The sequence below is a fragment of the Yarrowia lipolytica genome, chromosome 1C (genome assembly GCF_001761485.1).
Source record: "Yarrowia lipolytica chromosome 1C, complete sequence".
In the NCBI taxonomy this organism is placed as follows: domain Eukaryota; kingdom Fungi; phylum Ascomycota; class Dipodascomycetes; order Dipodascales; genus Yarrowia; species Yarrowia lipolytica.
This window is the reverse complement of record NC_090772.1, coordinates 829,471-850,666: the sequence shown is the minus strand read 5'-3', so window position 1 is coordinate 850,666 and position 21,196 is coordinate 829,471. Positions and strand designations below refer to the sequence as shown.

Genomic DNA, 21,196 nt, shown 5'->3' with positions numbered 1-21,196 from the left:
TGCCGGATTATATCCCCAGTCTAGATTCGCCAAGCCGGTCTCAAAAAAGAACAACTGCTGACAAAACTTTTTTTAATATATCTTGGCGGTGTAGATATTCAGTAAAGGCCGGCCGAGGTTTTCGCAATGACAAATCACATGTTTAAGAAAAGGCTGCGGTGGTTCCTTGTTGTTCGGTGGGCGTACGGTTGCAATTGGTTCACAGTGACTTAGGAGCATTTCCACGACTTTGGAGAATGCCAATTTCGCCGAAATGCTATTGCTGCCGGGTTTATTTTTTTTGTTCATTATTAATTTATTATTAATTATTATTATATTATTATTTATTTTTATTTATTATTACTATTTTTTTTTCTGCATATACTATTTATTTTTGTTCAGCTACTTGTACTTCAGAAAATACTTCTAAAATCTATCCTGACACTGACGACATCTTCATTTTTCTGATGGCGTGCGGTTTCTGCTGGGGTGGTCGAAGAGATGTTGAATGGGAAAAATGAATTATAAAAAAAGAAGCATTTTAAAATAAAAATAAAATCATTTTCAGCATAATCATAATCATATACCTCTCGGTCACTTGGACAGCAGCTACAGCACATGTGTTTTGTTTCATTCATTTTTTTTCGGCAGCCCGTCTCGAAAAAAGACCAACACAATCGCAATCACAGTCACAATCACACGTATCCATGGCCTCGACAATATCCAACGGTTAATGCTCAACATTGTCAGAACACAATTCATATACAGATCACCCACTGACCAATGTACCGGTATTATTAGTGAGTGTTGGCCGACGCAGCCGTAACTGCGACTTCCGTGATAATCGTCTGGGAAGGTTGCTGTTGTCTCCAACTTTTCGAACTTGTCCATGGCCCCTGACCTGCTCATGCCGGCACTCACATGCGATGACGGCCGGCATGCCGACTTGTTCTCCGCTGCAGTGCCATAAAGTCTTGCTTTTCAACATCTACAGTTGTGCCTTTTCTTTCAACTCCACCTACCATCTACACTCTGGTTTTACACAATAAAATCATATTCAATATTCAACACATTCATCACAAAATCCTTCGCAAAATCTTCATCAACCTCTCCACAAAAAAGTCCTTCGCATAAATCTTCATCAACCCACCACACAAAATCCTTCGCAAAATCCATACATGGCTTACATGACAAGCAAGACGAATGCCATCAGTGAGCCCAGAACAAAGCCTTGATGGGGCTTGAGACCGCGAGCATTGTTGGCCTGGAGAGGACCTGAACCAGAGCTGGAGTACAACGCAGGTGTCTCCTGGCTTCCGTCGGATCCGAATCCTGCACCATTTCCACTGCCGCCTCCGCCAACACCTTGTTGAGAGCCAGAGTCTGGGTTCGAGCCAGAGCCTGCTCCTCCGAATCCAGATTCCCCATTTCCGCCATTGGAACCAGAATCGGGGTGAGAGCCAGCCCCACCTTGTCCAGTTCCGCCTTGTCCATTAACACCGCCAACTCCAGAGTCTGAGCCTGTGTTACCGTGTCCAGATCCTCCGCTTTCTCCGTTTCCTCCGTTTCCTCCGTTTCCTCCGTTTCCTCCGTTTCCTCCGTTTCCTCCGTTTCCTCCGTTTCCTCCGTTTCCTCCGTTTCCTCCACTTCCTGAGTCAGGCTGTCCGAATCCAGAATCTGAAGAGCCATCGTTGGATCCAAAGCCGCTACCATGTCCAGCAGTTTCGAGAGGAGAAACTGTGCTGGTTCGGTATGAAACGGAAAGTGACGACGCGTCGCCTCCAATGGGGTTAAATGGACTGCTTCTTGAGGGCAGAACAGTGACCACAACGCCAGTGGGGACTCCATTGCTGTCGGTCATAACTGACGTACCAGGGGTCGGTCCAACTGTAGTAGTCTGATCTGATGTCTGGATGACAAAAGAAGAACCACGCGAGTCTGTCAGTGTTCGAACACCTTGAGAGTCTCCATGTTCCGAGTCAGGGAACGAACCAGATCCAGAACCGGTTGTCAGAGGACCGACGGTTACTTCGACGCCTGTTGGAACGCCATTGTTATCCACGAGAGTCGAGGTGCCGCCAACAGGACCAGACAAGGTTGTTGGTACCACTGTGACAATCACACGCGAGACACCTCCGTCTGTCAACGTGGAGGTACCTGCTGAGGAGCCAGTCACTACTGTTGTTCCTGCTCCATCGCCTTCGTCGCCAAAACCGGATCCAGATTCTGTTGTCGTAACTGTTGGTAGCACTGTGACAATAACATCCGTAACAACTCCGTTGCTGTTGGTAAGGCTTGATGTTCCTTCCTCGTCTCCCGTTACTGTCGTTGGCACTAAGGTTTCGATGATTACAGTGCTGCCTTGAGGATTGGTAGAGACAGACACGCCAGGAGTGGAACCTGTGACCACAACGTCGGGCTGGAAGATGGAGGAAGCCGTGGTAACGATTACACCAGTGACAACGCCACTATCATCGGCCAAAGTTGATGTGCCAGGAACGATACCCGTCACGGTACTGGGAACCACAGTCACAATAATGTGGGTGTTTCCTGAGTCGTCTGTTGACGTTGAAGTTCCAGCAGTCGAACCAGTGGTGAAAGTGGGAAGCGATGGCGCAGAGGTCTGGGTGACTATGACGCCAGTGACGACGCCATCATCGTTTGTGACACTCGACGTACCGGGAGTGTCACCACTCGCCGTCGTGGGAATTACGGTGACGACAACTCGAGAACTTCCATCTCCGTCGTCGATGGTTGTTGTACCCGGAATAGGGCCTGTCGTTACGACATCGGGCTTCACAGATGATGTCACAGTAACAATAACTGCTGTCACATCGCCATGAGTGTTGGAGAGGCTGGACGTGCCAGGAGATTCACCTGTTACGGTAGATGGTACCACTGTAACTACATAGAAGGTGCTTCCTGCGTCGTTCTTGGTGGTGACGGTGCCAGGTAGGGAGCCAGTCACAACATCCGTTTCCTCTTCTCCTCCTAAGCCTCCTCCTTGGTTACCTCCGCCCTGCGAGGTATCTGTAACGATGACGCCTGTGACGACTCCATCGCCATTCTGCACACTTGAAGTGCCAGCGACATCACCAGTGACTGTCGTCGGCACGACAGTCACGACAACATGGGACTGTCCGTTGTCATCACCAATTGTGGTCGAACCGGCCACAGGTCCAGTAGTAACACTTGGCTTCGGTGAAGGTGCCACAGTTACAATTACACCAGTGACAACGCCTCGATCATCGGGTATACTCAGAGTGCCTGGTGTATCGCCGGTGACAGTGGAAGGAACCACGGTTAGGACATAGTGGGTAGATCCATCTACATCAACAGATGTAGCGAATCCAGGAACAGATCCAGTGGTAACAACATCGGGTGTATGATCCATAGTATCAGTGACCACAACTCCAGTGACGATTCCGTCACTGTTGGTAAGACTCGAGGTGCCGGGCACATCACCGAAGGTGGTGGAAGGTACCAGAGTCACAATGACACTGGTGTGTCCATTACCATCGTCTATAGTTGACGTACCGGCCACAGGACCAGTCTCGACAACATCAGGCTTCACGGGTGTGGGTGTCACGGTGACCACAACTCCGGTGACGATTCCGTCACTGTTGGTAAGACTCGAGGTACCGGGGACATCACCAGTGGCAGTAGAAGGAACAAGAGTCACAATGACGCTGGTATGTCCATTACCATCGTCGATAGTGGTTGTACCAGGAACAGATCCAGTCACGACAACATCAGGCTTCACGGGCGTGGGTGTAACGGTCACAACCACGCCAGTAACAACTCCTCGATCATCAGGAACACTCAGGGTACCAGGTGTGTCTCCAGTGACAGTGGAAGGAACAACAGTGAGAACATAGTGGGTAGATCCATCTACATCAACAGACGTAGCAAATCCAGGAACCGATCCAGTGGTCACAACGTCGGGTGTATGATCCATGGTATCGGTAACCACAACTCCAGTGACGATTCCGTCACTGTTGGTGAGACTTGAGGTGCCAGGGACATCACCGAAGGTGGTGGAGGGAACAAGAGTCACAACAACGCTTGTATGTCCATTACCATCGTCGATGGTTGACGTGCCTGCCACGGGGCCTGTCTCGACAACGTCGGGTTTCACGGGCGTGGGTGTAACGGTCACAACCACGCCAGTAACAACTCCTCGATCATCAGGTACACTCAGGGTACCAGGTGTATCACCGGTGACAGTGGAAGGAACAACAGTAAGCACATAGTGCGTAGATCCATCTACGTCAACAGATGTAGCGAATCCAGGAACCGATCCAGTGGTAACAACGTCGGGTGTATGGTCCATGGTATCGGTAACCACAACTCCAGTGACGATTCCATCACTGTTGGTAAGGCTTGAGGTGCCGGGCACATCACCGAAGGTGGTGGAGGGTACCAGAGTCACAATGACACTTGTATGTCCATTACCATCGTCGATAGTGGTCGTACCAGGTACGGAGCCAGTCTCGACAACATCAGGCTTCACGGGTGTGGGTGTCAAGGTGACAACAACTCCAGTGACGATTCCGTCACTGTTGGTTAGACTCGAGGTACCGGGTACATCACCAGTGGCAGTAGAAGGAACAAGAGTCACAATGACGCTTGTATGTCCATTGCCATCATCAACAGTTGACGTACCGGCCACAGGACCGGTCTCGACAACATCAGGTTTCGCTGGTGTCACGGTGACAACAACGCCAGTAATAACTCCTCGATCATCAGGTACACTCAGAGTGCCTGGTGTATCGCCGGTGACAGTGGAAGGAACCACAGTCAGGACATAGTGGGTAGATCCATCTACGTCAACAGACGTAGCGAATCCAGGTACTGAACCAGTGGTCACAACGTCGGGTGTATGATCCATAGTTTCAGTAACCACAACTCCAGTGACGATTCCGTCACTGTTGGTAAGACTCGAGGTGCCAGGCACATCACCGAAGGTGGTGGAGGGTACCAGAGTCACAATGACACTGGTGTGTCCATTACCGTCGTCGATAGTTGACGTGCCTGCCACAGGACCAGTCTCGACGACATCAGGCTTCACGGGCGTCGGCGTCACAGTGACGACAACTCCAGTAACGATTCCATCATCATCAAGAATGCTAGATGTACCAGGAACGTCTCCAGTGGCTGTTGAAGGAACAACTGTTACAACAACGCTTGTGTGTCCATTACCGTCGTCAATAGTGGTCGTACCAGGAACAGGACCAGTCTCAACAACGTCTGGCTTCGCTGGTGTCACGGTGACAACAACGCCAGTGACAACTCCTCGATCATCAGGTACACTCAGGGTACCAGGTGTATCACCGGTGACAGTGGAAGGAACCACGGTTAGGACGTAGTGGGTAGATCCATCTACATCAACAGATGTAGCGAATCCAGGAACAGATCCAGTGGTAACAACATCGGGTGTATGATCCATGGTATCGGTAACCACAACTTCAGTGACGATTCCGTCACTGTTGGTGAGACTTGAGGTGCCAGGGACATCACCGAAGGTGGTGGAGGGTACCAGAGTCACAATGACACTGGTGTGTCCATTACCATCGTCTATAGTTGACGTACCGGCCACAGGACCAGTCTCGACAACATCAGGTTTCACGGGCGTGGGTGTCACGGTGACCACAACTCCGGTGACGATTCCGTCACTGTTGGTAAGACTTGAGGTACCGGGGACATCACCAGTGGCAGTAGAAGGAACAAGAGTCACAATGACGCTTGTATGTCCATTGCCATCATCAACAGTTGACGTACCGGCCACAGGACCAGTCTCGACAACATCAGGTTTCACGGGCGTGGGTGTCACGGTGACAACAACTCCAGTGACAACTCCTCGATCATCAGGTACACTCAGAGTGCCTGGTGTATCGCCGGTGACAGTGGAAGGAACCACAGTCAGGACATAGTGGGTAGATCCATCTACATCAACAGATGTAGCGAATCCAGGAACCGATCCAGTGGTCACAACGTCGGGTGTATGGTCCATGGTATCGGTAACCACAACTCCAGTGACGATTCCGTCACTGTTGGTAAGGCTTGAGGTGCCAGGCACATCACCGAAGGTGGTGGAGGGTACCAGAGTCACAATGACACTTGTATGTCCATTACCATCGTCGATAGTTGATGTGCCTGCCACAGGACCAGTCTCAACCACGTCGGGTTTCACAGGTGTGGGAGTCACGGTTACAACAACTCCAGTGACGATTCCATCATCATCAAGGATGCTGGATGTACCGGGGACATCACCAGTGGCTGTTGAAGGAACAACTGTTACAACAACGCTTGTGTGTCCATTACCGTCGTCAATAGTGGTCGTACCAGGAACAGGACCAGTCTCAACAACGTCTGGCTTCGCTGGTGTCACGGTGACAACAACGCCAGTGACAACTCCTCGATCATCAGGTACACTCAGAGTGCCTGGTGTATCGCCGGTGACAGTGGAAGGAACCACAGTCAGGACATAGTGGGTAGATCCATCTACATCAACAGACGTAGCGAATCCAGGAACCGATCCAGTGGTAACAACGTCGGGTGTATGATCCATGGTATCGGTAACCACAACTCCAGTGACGATTCCATCACTGTTGGTAAGACTCGAGGTGCCAGGCACATCACCGAAGGTGGTGGAGGGTACCAGAGTCACAATGACACTTGTATGTCCATTACCATCGTCGATAGTTGATGTGCCTGCCACAGGACCAGTCTCAACCACGTCGGGTTTCACAGGTGTGGGAGTCACGGTTACAACAACTCCAGTGACGATTCCATCATCATCAAGGATGCTGGATGTACCGGGGACATCACCGGTGGCTGTTGAAGGAACAACTGTTACAACAACGCTTGTGTGTCCATTACCGTCGTCAACAGTTGACGTACCGGCCACAGGACCGGTCTCGACAACATCAGGTTTCGCTGGTGTCACGGTGACAACAACGCCAGTAATAACTCCTCGATCATCAGGTACACTCAGAGTGCCAGGTGTATCACCGGTGACAGTGGAAGGAACAACAGTGAGAACATAGTGGGTAGATCCATCTACGTCAACAGACGTAGCGAATCCAGGTACTGAACCAGTGGTCACAACGTCGGGTGTATGATCCATAGTTTCAGTAACCACAACTCCAGTAACGATTCCGTCATCATCCACAAAACTGGATGTGCCAGGAATATCACCGAAAGTCGTAGAGGGCACAAGTGTAACGATAACACTTGTTTGTCCATTACCATCATCGACAGTGGTAGTACCTGCCACAGATCCCGTAGTAACGATATCGGGCTTTGTAGGTGTCACAGTCACGATCACGCCGGTGATAACTCCATTGTCATTGGGAATACTCAAGGTTCCAGGAACACTGCCAGTCACAGTAGTGGGGACAACTGTGACTTCGTAGTGAGTGCTTCCTGCCTCATCAATAGTGGTGACAGTACCCGCAGTAGGGCCCGTAACCACAGATGTTGGTTGATCTCCTCCTAGGCCAGATCCACCGGTAGGTGTCTCGGTGACTAGGACTTGGGTGACATGTCCGTCGCTGTCGGTGAGACTTGTCGTGCCTGCAACGTCTCCAGTGAGTGTTGTAGGCACCAGGGTTTCAATATAATGAGTGTTTCCATCGCTATCAGTCGAGGTTGAAATTCCAGGCACGGGTCCAGTAGTGATGGCATAAGGTTCTGTCGTCTTAGTAATCACAACTCCCGTCACAACTCCATCATCGTCGACAATACTAGAGGTTCCGGCAACATCGCCTGTTACAGTACTGGGAACAACCGTAACAACCACGTGAGTGTTATGGTTGTCGTCTGTGAAAGTTGTGGTTCCTGCTGATTCGCCAGTGGTCACAAGATCGGGGGTATGTCGAGATGATTGAGTGACTTCAACTCCGGTGACAACGCCATCGCTGTTGGTCAGGCTTGTAGTTCCGGGCGTATCACCGGTGACGGTAGATGGAACGACAGTGAGAACATAATGAGTGCTGCCGTCGTCGTCAACGGAGGTAGAGAAACCAGGTTCAGATCCAGTGGTGACGACATCGGGCTTATGGTCAGTGGTTTGAGTAACCTCCACGCCGGTGACGACACCGTCGGAGTTTGTGAGACTGGATGTTCCAGGAACATCTCCAAACGTGGTGCTAGGTACGACAGTCACAATCACATGTGTGTTGCCATCGTCGTCTCGAGAAGTGGAGGTTCCAGGGACGGAACCAGTCGTGACATAGTCAGGTTTCACAGGAGAGGTTTCGGTGACTTCGACGCCTGTCACAATGCCGTCCGAGTTGGTGACGCTAGAAGTACCCGGAACATCGCCGGTCAGCGTACTGGGTACGACGGTAGCAATGATCTGGGTGTTGCCGTCAACATCTGTGTACGTGGTGGTGCCAGCAACAGGTCCTGTCGTTACAACGTCGGGCTTGTGGCTGGAGGTCTCTGTAACCTCGACACCAGTGATAACACCATCCGAATTGGTGAGGCTTGAAGTTCCGGCGGTATCTCCTGTCACGGTCTTAGGGACAACGGTAACAATCACATGCGAGCCTCCAACGTCATCGGTGGATGTCGTGGTGCCGGGAACAGATCCAGTAGTAACAATGTCAGGAGTCTGTGCAGTGGTTTGGGTGACTTCGATTCCAGTCACAATTCCATCACTGTTTGTCAGACTCGAGGTACCAGCGGTTTCGCCTGAAACAGTCGAAGGAACCAAAGTGACAATCAAATGGGTACTTCCTTCACCATCGATAGATGTTGAAGTACCAGGAATAGAGCCGGTAGTCACAAAATCAGGCTTGGTTGGCGTCACAGTGACAACTACGCCAGTGATAACGCCTCGATCATCAGGAACACTCAGAGTACCAGGTGTATCACCAGTGACTGTCGATGGAACCACAGTCAGGACATAGTGGGTACTACCATCAACATCAACAGACGTGGCGAAGCCGGGAACAGATCCAGTGGTTACAATGTCAGGTGTGTGGTCCATGGTATCAGTAACGACAACTCCAGTGACGATTCCGTCACTGTTGGTAAGACTTGAGGTGCCAGGCACATCGCCGAAGGTGGTGGAAGGTACCAGAGTCACAACCACACTGGTGTGTCCATTACCATCGTCAATAGTTGATGTGCCAGCCACAGGACCAGTCTCAACCACGTCCGGTTTCACGGGTGTGGATGCTACAGTGACAACAACTCCAGTGACAACGCCGTCGCCGTTGGTGAGAGTTAACGTACCAGCGGTCTCGCCAGAAAGTGTCGAAGGAACAAGAGTCTCGATCACGTGTGTGCTACCATTCTCGTCAACAGATGTCGATCTACCAGGAATGGGACCAGTGGTAACGACGTCGGGAGTCTGAGGGTTAGTCTCAGTGACTTCAATTCCGGTAACAATTCCATCGCTATTGGTGAGACTTGAGGTACCAGCAGTCTCGCCAGAAACAGTGGAAGGAACCAGGGTCTCGATGACGTGAGTACTACCGTTCTCATCGACAAATGTTGATGTTCCGGGTACAGGTCCAGTGGTGACAACGTCGGGAGTCTGAGTTGGAGTCAGAGGTCCAGTCTGGGTGACTTCAACTCCAGTGACGATTCCGTCGCTGTTTGTCAAACTAGACGTGCCAGCAGTCTCTCCGGAGACTGTTGAGGGGACCAGGGTCTCGATCACGTGGGTGCTTCCATTCTCGTCGACAGATGTCGAAGTGCCGGGAATGGAACCAGTGGTGATGACGTCTGGAGTCTCGGTTGGAGCCAAAGGTCCAGTCTCAGTCACCTCAATTCCAGTGACGATTCCGTCACTGTTGGTAAGACTTGAAGTACCAGCAGTCTCACCAGAGACTGTAGTAGGAACCAGGGTCTCGATGACGTGAGTACTACCGTTCTCATCGACAGATGTTGATGTGCCGGGAATAGAGCCAGTGGTGACGACATCGGGAGTCTGAGTAGGAGCCAGAGGACCGGTTTCTGTGACTTCAATTCCAGTGACGACTCCGTCACTGTTGGTAAGACTTGAAGTACCAGCAGTCTCGCCAGAGACTGTAGTAGGAACCAGGGTCTCGATCACGTGGGTGCTGCCATTCTCGTCCACAGATGTTGATGTGCCGGGAACAGGTCCAGTGGTGACGACATCGGGGGTCTGAGTTGGAGTCAGAGGTCCAGTCTGGGTGACTTCAACTCCGGTAACAACTCCGTCACTGTTGGTAAGAGTTGAGGTGCCAGCAGTCTCGCCGGAGACTGTTGAGGGGACCAGGGTCTCGATCACGTGAGTGCTTCCATTCTCATCGACAGATGTTGATGTGCCGGGTACCGGTCCAGTGGTGATAACGTCGGGAGTCTGAGTTGCCAGAGGTCCAGTCTGGGTGACTTCAACTCCAGTGACGATTCCGTCGCTGTTTGTCAAACTAGACGTGCCAGCAGTCTCTCCGGAGACTGTTGAGGGGACCAGGGTCTCGATCACGTGGGTGCTGCCGTTCTCGTCAACAGATGTCGATGTGCCGGGAACAGGTCCAGTGGTGATAACGTCGGGAGTCTGAGTAGGAGTCAGAGGTCCAGTCTGGGTGACTTCAACTCCGGTGACAACTCCGTCACTGTTGGTAAGACTTGAAGTACCAGCAGTCTCTCCAGAGACTGTAGTAGGAACCAGGGTCTCAATCACGTGGGTGCTGCCGTTCTCGTCAACAGACGTCGAAGTGCCGGGTACAGGTCCAGTGGTGATAACGTCGGGAGTCTGAGTAGGAGTCAGAGGTCCAGTCTGGGTGACTTCAACTCCGGTGACAACTCCGTCACTGTTGGTAAGACTTGAGGTACCAGCAGTCTCTCCAGAGACAGTTGAGGGGACCAGGGTCTCGATCACGTGGGTGCTGCCGTTCTCGTCAACAGATGTCGATGTACCGGGTACAGGTCCAGTAGTGATGATGTCAGGAGTCTGGGTTGGAGTCTGAGATCCTGTCAGAGGTCCAGTCTCAGTCACTTTAACTCCAGTGACGACTCCGTCACTGTTAGTAAGACTTGAAGTACCAGCAGTCGCTCCAGAGACAGTTGAGGGGACCAGGGTCTCGATCACGTGGGTGCTGCCGTTCTCGTCAACAGATGTCGATGTACCGGGTACAGATCCAGTAGTGATGATGTCAGGAGTCTGGGTTGGAGTCTGAGATCCTGTCAGAGGTCCAGTCTCAGTCACTTCAACTCCAGTGACGATTCCGTCACTGTTGGTAAGACTTGAAGTACCAGCAGTCTCGCCAGAGACTGTTGTAGGGACCAGGGTCTCGATCACGTGGGTGCTGCCATTCTCGTCAACAGATGTCGATGTACCGGGTACAGATCCAGTAGTTATGATGTCAGGAGTCTGGGTTGGAGTCTGAGATCCTGTCAGAGGTCCAGTTTCAGTCACTTCAACTCCAGTGACGATTCCGTCACTGTTGGTAAGACTTGAAGTACCAGCAGTCTCGCCAGAGACTGTTGAAGGAACCAGGGTCTCGATGACGTGAGTACTACCGTTCTCATCAACAGATGTTGATGTGCCGGGTACAGGTCCAGTGGTGATAACGTCGGGAGTCTGAGTAGGAGTCACAGGCCCAGTCTGGGTGACTTCAACTCCGGTGACAACTCCATCACTGTTGGTAAGACTTGAAGTACCAGCAGTCTCGCCAGAGACTGTAGTAGGAACCAGGGTCTCGATCACGTGGGTGCTGCCATTCTCGTCAACAGATGTCGATGTACCGGGTACAGATCCAGTGGTGATGATGTCAGGAGTCTGAGTTGGTGCCAGAGGTCCAGTCTCAGTCACTTCAACTCCAGTGACGATTCCGTCACTGTTGGTGAGGCTGGAAGTTCCAGCAGTCTCGCCAGAGACAGTTGAGGGAACCAGAGTCTCGATCACGTGGGTGCTGCCATTCTCGTCAACAGATGTCGAAGTACCAGGAATAGAGCCTGTGGTGACGACATCGGGAGTCTGAGTTGGAGTTTGAGGACCAGTCTCAGTCACCTCAATTCCAGTGACAACTCCGTCACTGTTAGTAAGACTTGAAGTACCAGCAGTCTCACCAGAGACTGTAGTCGGAACCAGGGTCTCAACCACGTGAGTGCTACCATTTTCATCGACCGACGTCGAAGTACCAGGAATAGAGCCAGTGGTCACGACATCGGGAGTCTGTGTTGGAGTCAGAGGTCCAGTCTCGGTGACTTCGATTCCTGTGACGATTCCATCTGAGTTTGTTAAACTAGACGTGCCAGCAGTCTCGCCGGAGACTGTAGTAGGAACCAGAGTCTCGATGATGTGAGTGCTTCCATTCTCGTCGACAGATGTGGAAGTACCTGGAATAGAGCCAGTGGTGAGGACATCGGGAGTCTGTGTTGGAGTCAGAGGACCGGTTTTGGTGACTTCAATTCCAGTGACGATTCCGTCACTGTTGGTAAGACTTGAGGTACCAGCAGTCTCACCGGAGACTGTAGTAGGAACCAGGGTCTCAATCACGTGGGTGCTTCCATTCTCGTCGACAGATGTCGAAGTGCCGGGAATGGAACCAGTGGTGATGACGTCTGGAGTCTCGGTTGGAGCCAAAGGTCCAGTCTCAGTCACCTCAATTCCAGTGACGATTCCGTCACTGTTGGTAAGACTTGAAGTACCAGCAGTCTCACCAGAGACTGTAGTAGGAACCAGGGTCTCGATCACGTGAGTACTACCGTTCTCATCGACAGATGTTGATGTTCCGGGTACAGGTCCAGTGGTGATAACGTCGGGAGTCTGAGTAGGAGTCACAGGTCCAGTTTCGGTGACCTCAACTCCAGTGACGATTCCGTCGCTGTTTGTCAAACTAGAGGTGCCAGCTGTCTCTCCGGACACTGTTGAGGGGACCAGGGTCTCGATCACGTGGGTGCTTCCATTCTCGTCGACAGATGTCGAGGTGCCGGGAATGGAGCCAGTGGTGACAACATCGGGAGTCTGAGTTGGAGTCAGAGGTCCAGTCTCAGTCACCTCAATTCCAGTGACGATTCCGTCACTGTTGGTGAGAGTTGAAGTACCAGCAGTCTCGCCGGAGACTGTCGTGGGGACAAGAGTTTCGATGATGTGAGTGCTGCCGTTCTCGTCAACAGATGTCGAAGTGCCGGGAATAGAACCAGTAGTTATGATGTCAGGAGTCTGGGTCGGAGTCTGAGATCCTGTCAGAGGACCAGTCTCAGTCACCTCAACTCCAGTGACGATTCCGTCACCGTTAGTAAGACTTGAAGTACCAGCAGTCTCGCCAGAGATTGTAGTAGGAACCAGGGTCTCAATCACGTGAGTGCTTCCATTCTCGTCGACAGATGTCGAAGTGCCGGGAATAGAGCCAGTGGTGATAACGTCGGGAGTCTGAGTTGGTCCCAGAGGACCAGTCTCAGTCACCTCAATTCCAGTGACAACTCCGTCACTGTTAGTAAGACTTAAAGTACCAGCAGTCTCACCAGAGACTGTAGAAGGAACCAGGGTCTCGATCACGTGGGTGCTTCCATTCTCGTCGACAGACGTCGAAGTGCCGGGAATAGATCCAGTGGTGACGACATCGGGAGTCTGAGTAGGAGCCAGAGGACCGGTTTCTGTGACTTCGATTCCAGTGACGATTCCGTCACTGTTGGTAAGACTTGAAGTACCAGCAGTCTCGCCGGAGACTGTAGTAGGAACCAGGGTTTCTATGACGTGAGTGCTTCCATTCTCATCGACAGATGTCGAAGTGCCAGGTACAGAGCCAGTGGTGATGACATCGGGAGTCTGAGGTGCAGTCAGAGGTCCAGTCTCAGTGACTTCAACTCCGGTGACGATTCCGTCACTGTTAGTAAGACTTGAAGTACCAGCAGACTCGCCAGAAACAGTCGAAGGAACCAGGGTCTCGACGACGTGAGTGCTGCCATTCTCGTCGACAGATGTTGATGTGCCGGGAATGGAGCCAGTGGTGATAACGTCGGGAGTCTGAGTTGGTGCCAGAGGACCAGTCTGAGTCACCTCAATTCCAGTGACGACTCCGTCACTGTTAGTAAGAGTTGAAGTACCAGCAGTCTCGCCAGACACTGTTGAGGGAACCAGAGTCTCGATCACGTGAGTGCTGCCGTTCTCGTCAACTGATGTTGATGTACCAGGAATGGAACCGGTCGTGACAACAACGTCGCGGGTCTGAGATCCAGTCAGAGGACCAGTCTCAGTCACTTCAACTCCAGTGACGATTCCGTCGCTGTTTGTCAAACTAGAGGTGCCAGCTGTCTCTCCGGAGACTGTTGAGGGGACCAGGGTCTCGATCACGTGGGTGCTGCCATTCTCGTCAACAGATGTCGATGTACCAGGTACAGAGCCAGTGGTGACGACATTGGGAGTCTGAGTTGGTGCCAGAGGACCAGTCTCAGTCACCTCAATTCCAGTGACAACTCCGTCACTGTTGGTAAGACTTGAAGTACCAGCAGTCTCGCCAGAGACTGTTGTAGGGACAAGGGTCTCGATCACGTGAGTGCTGCCATTCTCGTCAACAGATGTCGATGTACCAGGTACGGGTCCAGTGGTGACGACATCGGGGGTCTGAGTTGGAGTCACAGGTCCAGTCTGGGTGACTTCAACTCCGGTAACAACTTCGTCACTGTTGGTAAGAGTTGAGGTGCCAGCAGTCTCGCCGGAGACTGTTGAGGGGACCAGAGTCTCGATCACGTGGGTGCTTCCATTCTCGTCAACAGATGTCGATGTACCGGGTACAGATCCAGTAGTGATGATGTCAGGAGTCTGGGTTGGAGTCTGAGATCCAGTCTCAGTCACCTCAATTCCAGTGACGATTCCGTCACTGTTGGTAAGACTTGAAGTACCAGCAGTCTCGCCAGAGACTGTTGAAGGAACCAGGGTCTCAATCACGTGGGTGCTTCCATTCTCGTCAACAGATGTCGATGTGCCGGGAACAGGTCCAGTGGTGACAACGTCCGGAGTCTGAGTTGGTGCCAGAGGACCAGTCTCAGTCACCTCAATTCCAGTGACAACTCCGTCACTGTTGGTAAGACTTGAAGTACCAGCAGTCTCGCCAGAGACTGTTGTAGGGACAAGGGTCTCGATCACGTGAGTGCTGCCATTCTCGTCAACAGATGTCGATGTACCAGGTACGGGTCCAGTGGTGACGACATCGGGGGTCTGAGTTGGAGTCACAGGTCCAGTCTGGGTGACTTCAACTCCGGTAACAACTTCGTCACTGTTGGTAAGAGTTGAGGTGCCAGCAGTCTCGCCGGAGACTGTTGAGGGGACCAGAGTCTCGATCACGTGGGTGCTTCCATTCTCGTCAACAGATGTCGATGTACCGGGTACAGATCCAGTAGTGATGATGTCAGGAGTCTGGGTTGGAGTCTGAGATCCAGTCTCAGTCACCTCAATTCCAGTGACGATTCCGTCACTGTTGGTAAGACTTGAAGTACCAGCAGTCTCGCCAGAGACTGTTGAAGGAACCAGGGTCTCAATCACGTGGGTGCTTCCATTCTCGTCAACAGATGTCGATGTGCCGGGAACAGGTCCAGTGGTGACAACGTCCGGAGTCTGAGTTGGTGCCAGAGGACCAGTCTCAGTCACCTCAATTCCAGTGACAACTCCGTCACTGTTGGTAAGACTTGAAGTACCAGCAGTCTCGCCAGAGACTGTTGTAGGGACAAGGGTCTCGATCACGTGAGTGCTGCCATTCTCGTCAACAGATGTCGATGTACCAGGTACGGGTCCAGTGGTGACGACATCGGGGGTCTGAGTTGGAGTCACAGGTCCAGTCTGGGTGACTTCAACTCCGGTAACAACTTCGTCACTGTTGGTAAGAGTTGAGGTGCCAGCAGTCTCGCCGGAGACTGTTGAAGGAACCAGGGTCTCGATCACGTGAGTGCTGCCGTTCTCGTCAACAGATGTCGATGTACCGGGTACAGATCCAGTAGTTATGATGTCAGGAGTCTGGGTTGGAGTCTGAGATCCTGTCAGAGGTCCAGTTTCAGTCACTTCAACTCCAGTGACGATTCCGTCACTGTTGGTGAGGCTGGAAGTTCCAGCAGTCTCGCCAGAGACAGTTGAGGGAACCAGAGTCTCGATCACGTGGGTGCTGCCATTCTCGTCAACAGATGTCGATGTACCGGGTACAGATCCAGTAGTTATGATGTCAGGAGTCTGGGTTGGAGTCTGAGATCCTGTCAGAGGTCCAGTCTCAGTCACCTCAATTCCAGTGACAACTCCGTCACTGTTGGTAAGACTTGAAGTACCAGCAGTCTCTCCTGAGACTGTAGTAGGAACCAGGGTCTCAATCACGTGAGTGCTTCCATTCTCATCGACAGATGTCGAAGTACCAGGAATAGAGCCAGTGGTGATAACGTCGGGAGTCTGTGTTGGAGTCAGAGGACCGGTTTCGGTGACTTCGATTCCGGTGACAACTCCGTCACTGTTGGTAAGACTTGAAGTACCAGCAGTCTCGCCAGAGACTGTTGAGGGAACTAGGGTCTCGATGACGTGAGTGCTTCCATTCTCGTCAACAGATGTCGAAGTACCAGGAATGGAGCCAGTAGTGACAACATCGGGAGTCTGAGTTGGAGTCTTAGGTCCAGTCTCAGTCACCTCAATTCCGGTGACAACTCCGTCACTGTTGGTAAGACTTGAAGTACCAGCAGTCCCTCCTGAGACTGTAGAAGGAACCAGGGTCTCAATCACGTGAGTGCTTCCATTCTCGTCGACAGATGTCGAGGTGCCGGGAATGGAGCCAGTGGTGACAACATCGGGAGTCTGAGTTGGAGTCAGAGGTCCAGTCTCAGTCACCTCAATTCCAGTGACGATTCCGTCACTGTTGGTGAGAGTTGAAGTACCAGCAGTCTCGCCGGAGACTGTCGTGGGGACAAGAGTTTCGATGATGTGAGTGCTGCCGTTCTCGTCAACAGATGTCGAAGTGCCGGGAATAGAACCAGTGGTGACGACATCGGGAGTCTTAGTAGGAGTCACAGGTCCAGTCTGGGTGACTTCAACTCCGGTAACAACTCCGTCACTATTGGTAAGAGTTGAGGTGCCAGCAGTCTCGCCGGAGACTGTTGAGGGGACCAGAGTCTCAATCACGTGAGTGCTTCCATTCTCGTCGACAGATGTCGAAGTGCCGGGAATGGAGCCAGTGGTGACAACATCGGGAGTCTGAGTTGGAGTCAGAGGTCCAGTCTCGGTGACTTCGATTCCTGTGACAACACCGTCACTGTTGGTGAGAGTTGAAGTACCAGCAGTCTCGCCGGAGACTGTCGTGGGGACAAGAGTCTCGATGATGTGAGTGCTTCCATTCTCGTCGACAGATGTCGAAGTACCAGGAATAGAGCCAGTGGTGAGGACATCGGGAGTCTCGGTTGGAGCCAGAGGACCAGTCTCAGTCACCTCAATTCCAGTGACAACTCCGTCACTATTAGTAAGAGTTGAAGTACCAGCAGTCTCACCAGACACGGTGGAAGGAACCAGGGTCTCGATGACGTGAGTGCTGCCGTTCTCGTCAACAGATGTCGAAGTGCCGGGAATAGAGCCAGTGGTGACGACATCGGGAGTCTTAGTAGGAGTCAGAGGTCCAGTTTCGGTGACTTCGATTCCGGTGACAACTCCTTCACTGTTGGTAAGACTTGAGGTACCAGCAGTCTCTCCAGAGACTGTCGAGGGGACTAGGGTCTCGATGACGTGAGTGCTGCCATTCTCGTCAACAGATGTTGAAGTGCCGGGAATGGAGCCAGTGGTTACAACATCAGGTGTCTGAGTTGGAGTCTGAGGTCCTGTCAGAGGTCCAGTCTCAGTCACCTCAATTCCAGTGACAACTCCGTCACTGTTAGTAAGACTTGAAGTACCAGCAGTCTCACCAGAGACTGTAGTCGGAACCAGGGTCTCAACCACGTGAGTGCTACCATTCTCATCGACCGACGTCGAAGTACCGGGAATGGAGCCAGTAGTGACAACATCGGGAGTTTGAGTTGGAATCTTAGGTCCAGTCTCGGTGACTTCGATTCCAGTGACAACTCCATCACTGTTGGTAAGACTTGAGGTACCAGCAGTCTCGCCAGAGATTGTAGTAGGAACCAGGGTCTCGATCACGTGAGTGCTGCCGTTTTCATCAACAGATGTAGACGTACCAGGAATGGAGCCAGTGGTAATAACGTCGGGAGTCGGAGTTGGAGTCTGAGCACCAGTCTCAGTCACCTCAATTCCAGTGACGACTCCGTCACTGTTAGTAAGACTTGAAGTACCAGCAGTCTCGCCAGAGACTGTGGAAGGAACCAGAGTCTCAATCACGTGGGTGCTGCCGTTCTCATCAACAGTTGTCAGGGTGCCAGGCTCAGACCCAGTCGCAACAATGGTATCCACTTCATCACCTGCTCCAGAGCCCGATTGTGGGGTCTCGGTAACAATGACTGCTGTAACAATACCATCATCGTCGAGAATAGAGGATGTTCCGGGAGTATCTCCACTTACAGTAGTGGGAACAATGGTTTCAATGACGTGACTGTTTCCATCCTCATCGACCAAAGTGGTGGATCCAGGAACCGCTCCAGTGATCACAGTGTCGGGTACAAAAGGAACTGTAGTAGTCACAACCACTCCCGTGACATCTCCATCGCTGTTCAGAATACTAGAAGTTCCTGCAGTGGCGCCTGTAACAGTAGAAGGTACCAGTGTCTGGATGACGTGAGGGTCTCCAAGAGAGTCTGTGGACACAGAGAATCCCGGGACCGAACCGGTCACAATCTCAGGCTTGACAGGTGGAACTGACAGCGAAGTACAGGCTCCCTTCACGGTGGATGTAACGCACGAAGAACTGGCGGTAGTAGGCAGTCCACAGCTTTCCATGTTGGACATTACAACTGGGACCTTTTGTAACAGGTTGTCAGGATTCAGAGCTCTGCATTGACGACAGTCATCGACGTTCTGGGCATTATCCGCGAAGAAATTGCACCAACAGTCTCCAGCAACAGGACATTTGCCTATGCCACTAACAAGAGCCTGACAAGCATTGTTACAGTCGAGACCTTTGTATCCACGGTCCACAATGTGGCAGATCTCGGTCGTGGTATCTGGCTCACAGTATTCAGACCACTCAGGCACCGAAGTGATGACAAGGCCAGTAGGAACCCCGTTGTCATCTCTCATGGTGGATGTGCCTGGTTTCAGTCCGGTGATAGTCTGGGGAACGATGGTCTCCTCTAGGAAAGGTCTTCCATTCTCATCAATCACGGTTGCACCTCCAGACGTGGCGCCAGTTACGAAAGAAGTGTACTGGGGGATAGGAGTGGATTGACACATGCCGTAAATTGTGGAGCTGAAGCATTCGGTGGTGGCTGTAGTCTTGAAACCACAAGCACCAATGTTTGACAACAGGTCGGGGAAAGCCTGCAGGTCAATGGTGAAGATACTCAGACACTGGATGCAATCGGCCACGTTTTTGGCGTTGGCAGTGAAGAAGTCACACCAACACGTTTGGAGCTGAAGCAGACATTTGATAGTTCCCTGGCCAATCTTGAGACAGGCGTTGAAACAAAAGTCGAACGTGAGTCCAGAAGAATTGACGCCGCAACTCTGGGTAGAAGTGTCAGGCTCACACGTGTAGTAGTAATCTGGGTTGTGGACGATGACCGCCAGTCCTGTGGCCTCTCCATCAGCGTCACTCATGGTCGAAAGTCCAGTTCGAGCACCGGTAATGGTTTCGGGAATGACAACCTTCTCGACGTAGGGGTTTCCAGTGGCGTCAACCGTAGTAGTCACATGAGGCGAGGGGCCGGGAATGATAGAAGTGTAAGTGGTGATAAGAGTGGAAGTGCATTCACCCTCAAGCACAGTAGGGTGACAAGTGGTACTTGCAGTAGTAGCCCTCTTACACTTTTCAATCTGACCAAGCACCAAAGGGTAAACTGCTAGGAAGTTGTCGGTGTAAAGACTGAGACACTGTACACAATCGGCAACATCCTGTGCGTTCTTATCAAAGGAGTCACACCAACAATTTCCAATTCCTAGATTGGCAACGCACAGAGCGCTGGAAAGTCCAACATTGTTACACTTCTTTGTACAGTCGTCCTTTGTCAAACCAGGGTTGATAGGATAACACGTAGTGGTGGAGATGTCTGGTTCACAGGACACCTTGTAGTCTGGGTTTTGAACCACAACCACCAGTCCAGTAGCATGACCTCCGGAATCTGTCAGTGTGGAGAGACCCTCTCTGTTTCCTGTGACGGTTTCAGGAACCACAACCTTCTCGATAAATGGGAGTCCTGCGTCGTCGACCATAGCCACTTCTGTGGGAGAAGTTCCAGATAGATACTTGGTGTATCTGCTGATGAGATTGGACGAACAGGGACCGGCCAGGGTTGAGGTTTCGCATACTGTGCTGGCAGTTGTTGCATAGCCACACTTGTCGTAGTTGGACAGCACAAGGGGATAAAGCAGGAGGAAGTTGTCAGAGTAGAGACCGAGACACTGGACACAATCGGCAATATTCTGCGCATTGTCGCTGAAGTACGTACACCAACAGTCCTGTTTAGAAATGATGATCGGACACTTCTTCAGGGAGTCCTTACCGATGTTGGTACAGATGGTGGAGCACTGGTCCTTGGTGAGTCCGTTGTTGAAGTTGTAGCAGGAGGTGGTGGTAGTGTCCGGCTGACAAGAAACAGAGTACTCCTCGGGAATATCTCGTCTTCTCAGTGTGGGAGCCGTGGGTGTGGGCTCCCTCAATCTCACCTCAAACCCCACGGGGGCAATAGCAGAGGCGGTCATGGCACTGGTATCCATTGGACCGTTGAATCGCGCTTGCTGGCGGGCAGCCATGTGGGCTGTGAGCAAGTATTCGACTTGGTCGGTCAGAGCATCGCAAACGGGCACAATAGGAGTCAAGGGTAGGTTCTTGTCACGAATGTAACGAACATAAGCCTGGTCCAAATCAAACAGGGAAAGGCACTGCAAGCACTGTGTTAGTCATCTTTGTCACCTGTCGCCATTGGTTCTAATACATACCTCCTCAAGAGCACTGTCGTTGCCGTCGGAAATTAGGGAGTTGCAAGCTAAGTTGCAACCAGGGATTGAAAAAAGTTGGCGAGAAATACACTCGTCTGGGGCTTGCTGGAGCGCCGAGGCAAGCCTGCCCAGCGCCCAAATAGCCGATAAGAGCAAACTTCTCATCGTGGAAATCAGTCTGTGTTAGTTTGGCGGTCGTTTGGGCGGTTTTCGTCTGTTTCAGCTCTTCTC

At 51.8% G+C, this 21,196-nt stretch overlaps 1 protein-coding gene across 1 annotated transcript; it reads right to left on the bottom strand.

Moving 5' to 3' along the window:
• Nucleotides 1-1,162: 1,162 nt before the first annotated feature.
• On the bottom strand, nucleotides 1,163-20,779 carry YALI1_C08298g (uncharacterized protein; the record flags this gene model as incomplete). The annotated part of the gene is made up of 1 exon (XM_068282227.1): nucleotides 1,163-20,779. One exon carries the CDS (start codon nucleotides 20,777-20,779, stop codon nucleotides 1,163-1,165), a length of 19,617 nt encoding a protein of 6,538 aa, XP_068138328.1.
• Between the last annotated feature and the right edge of the window lie 417 nt (nucleotides 20,780-21,196).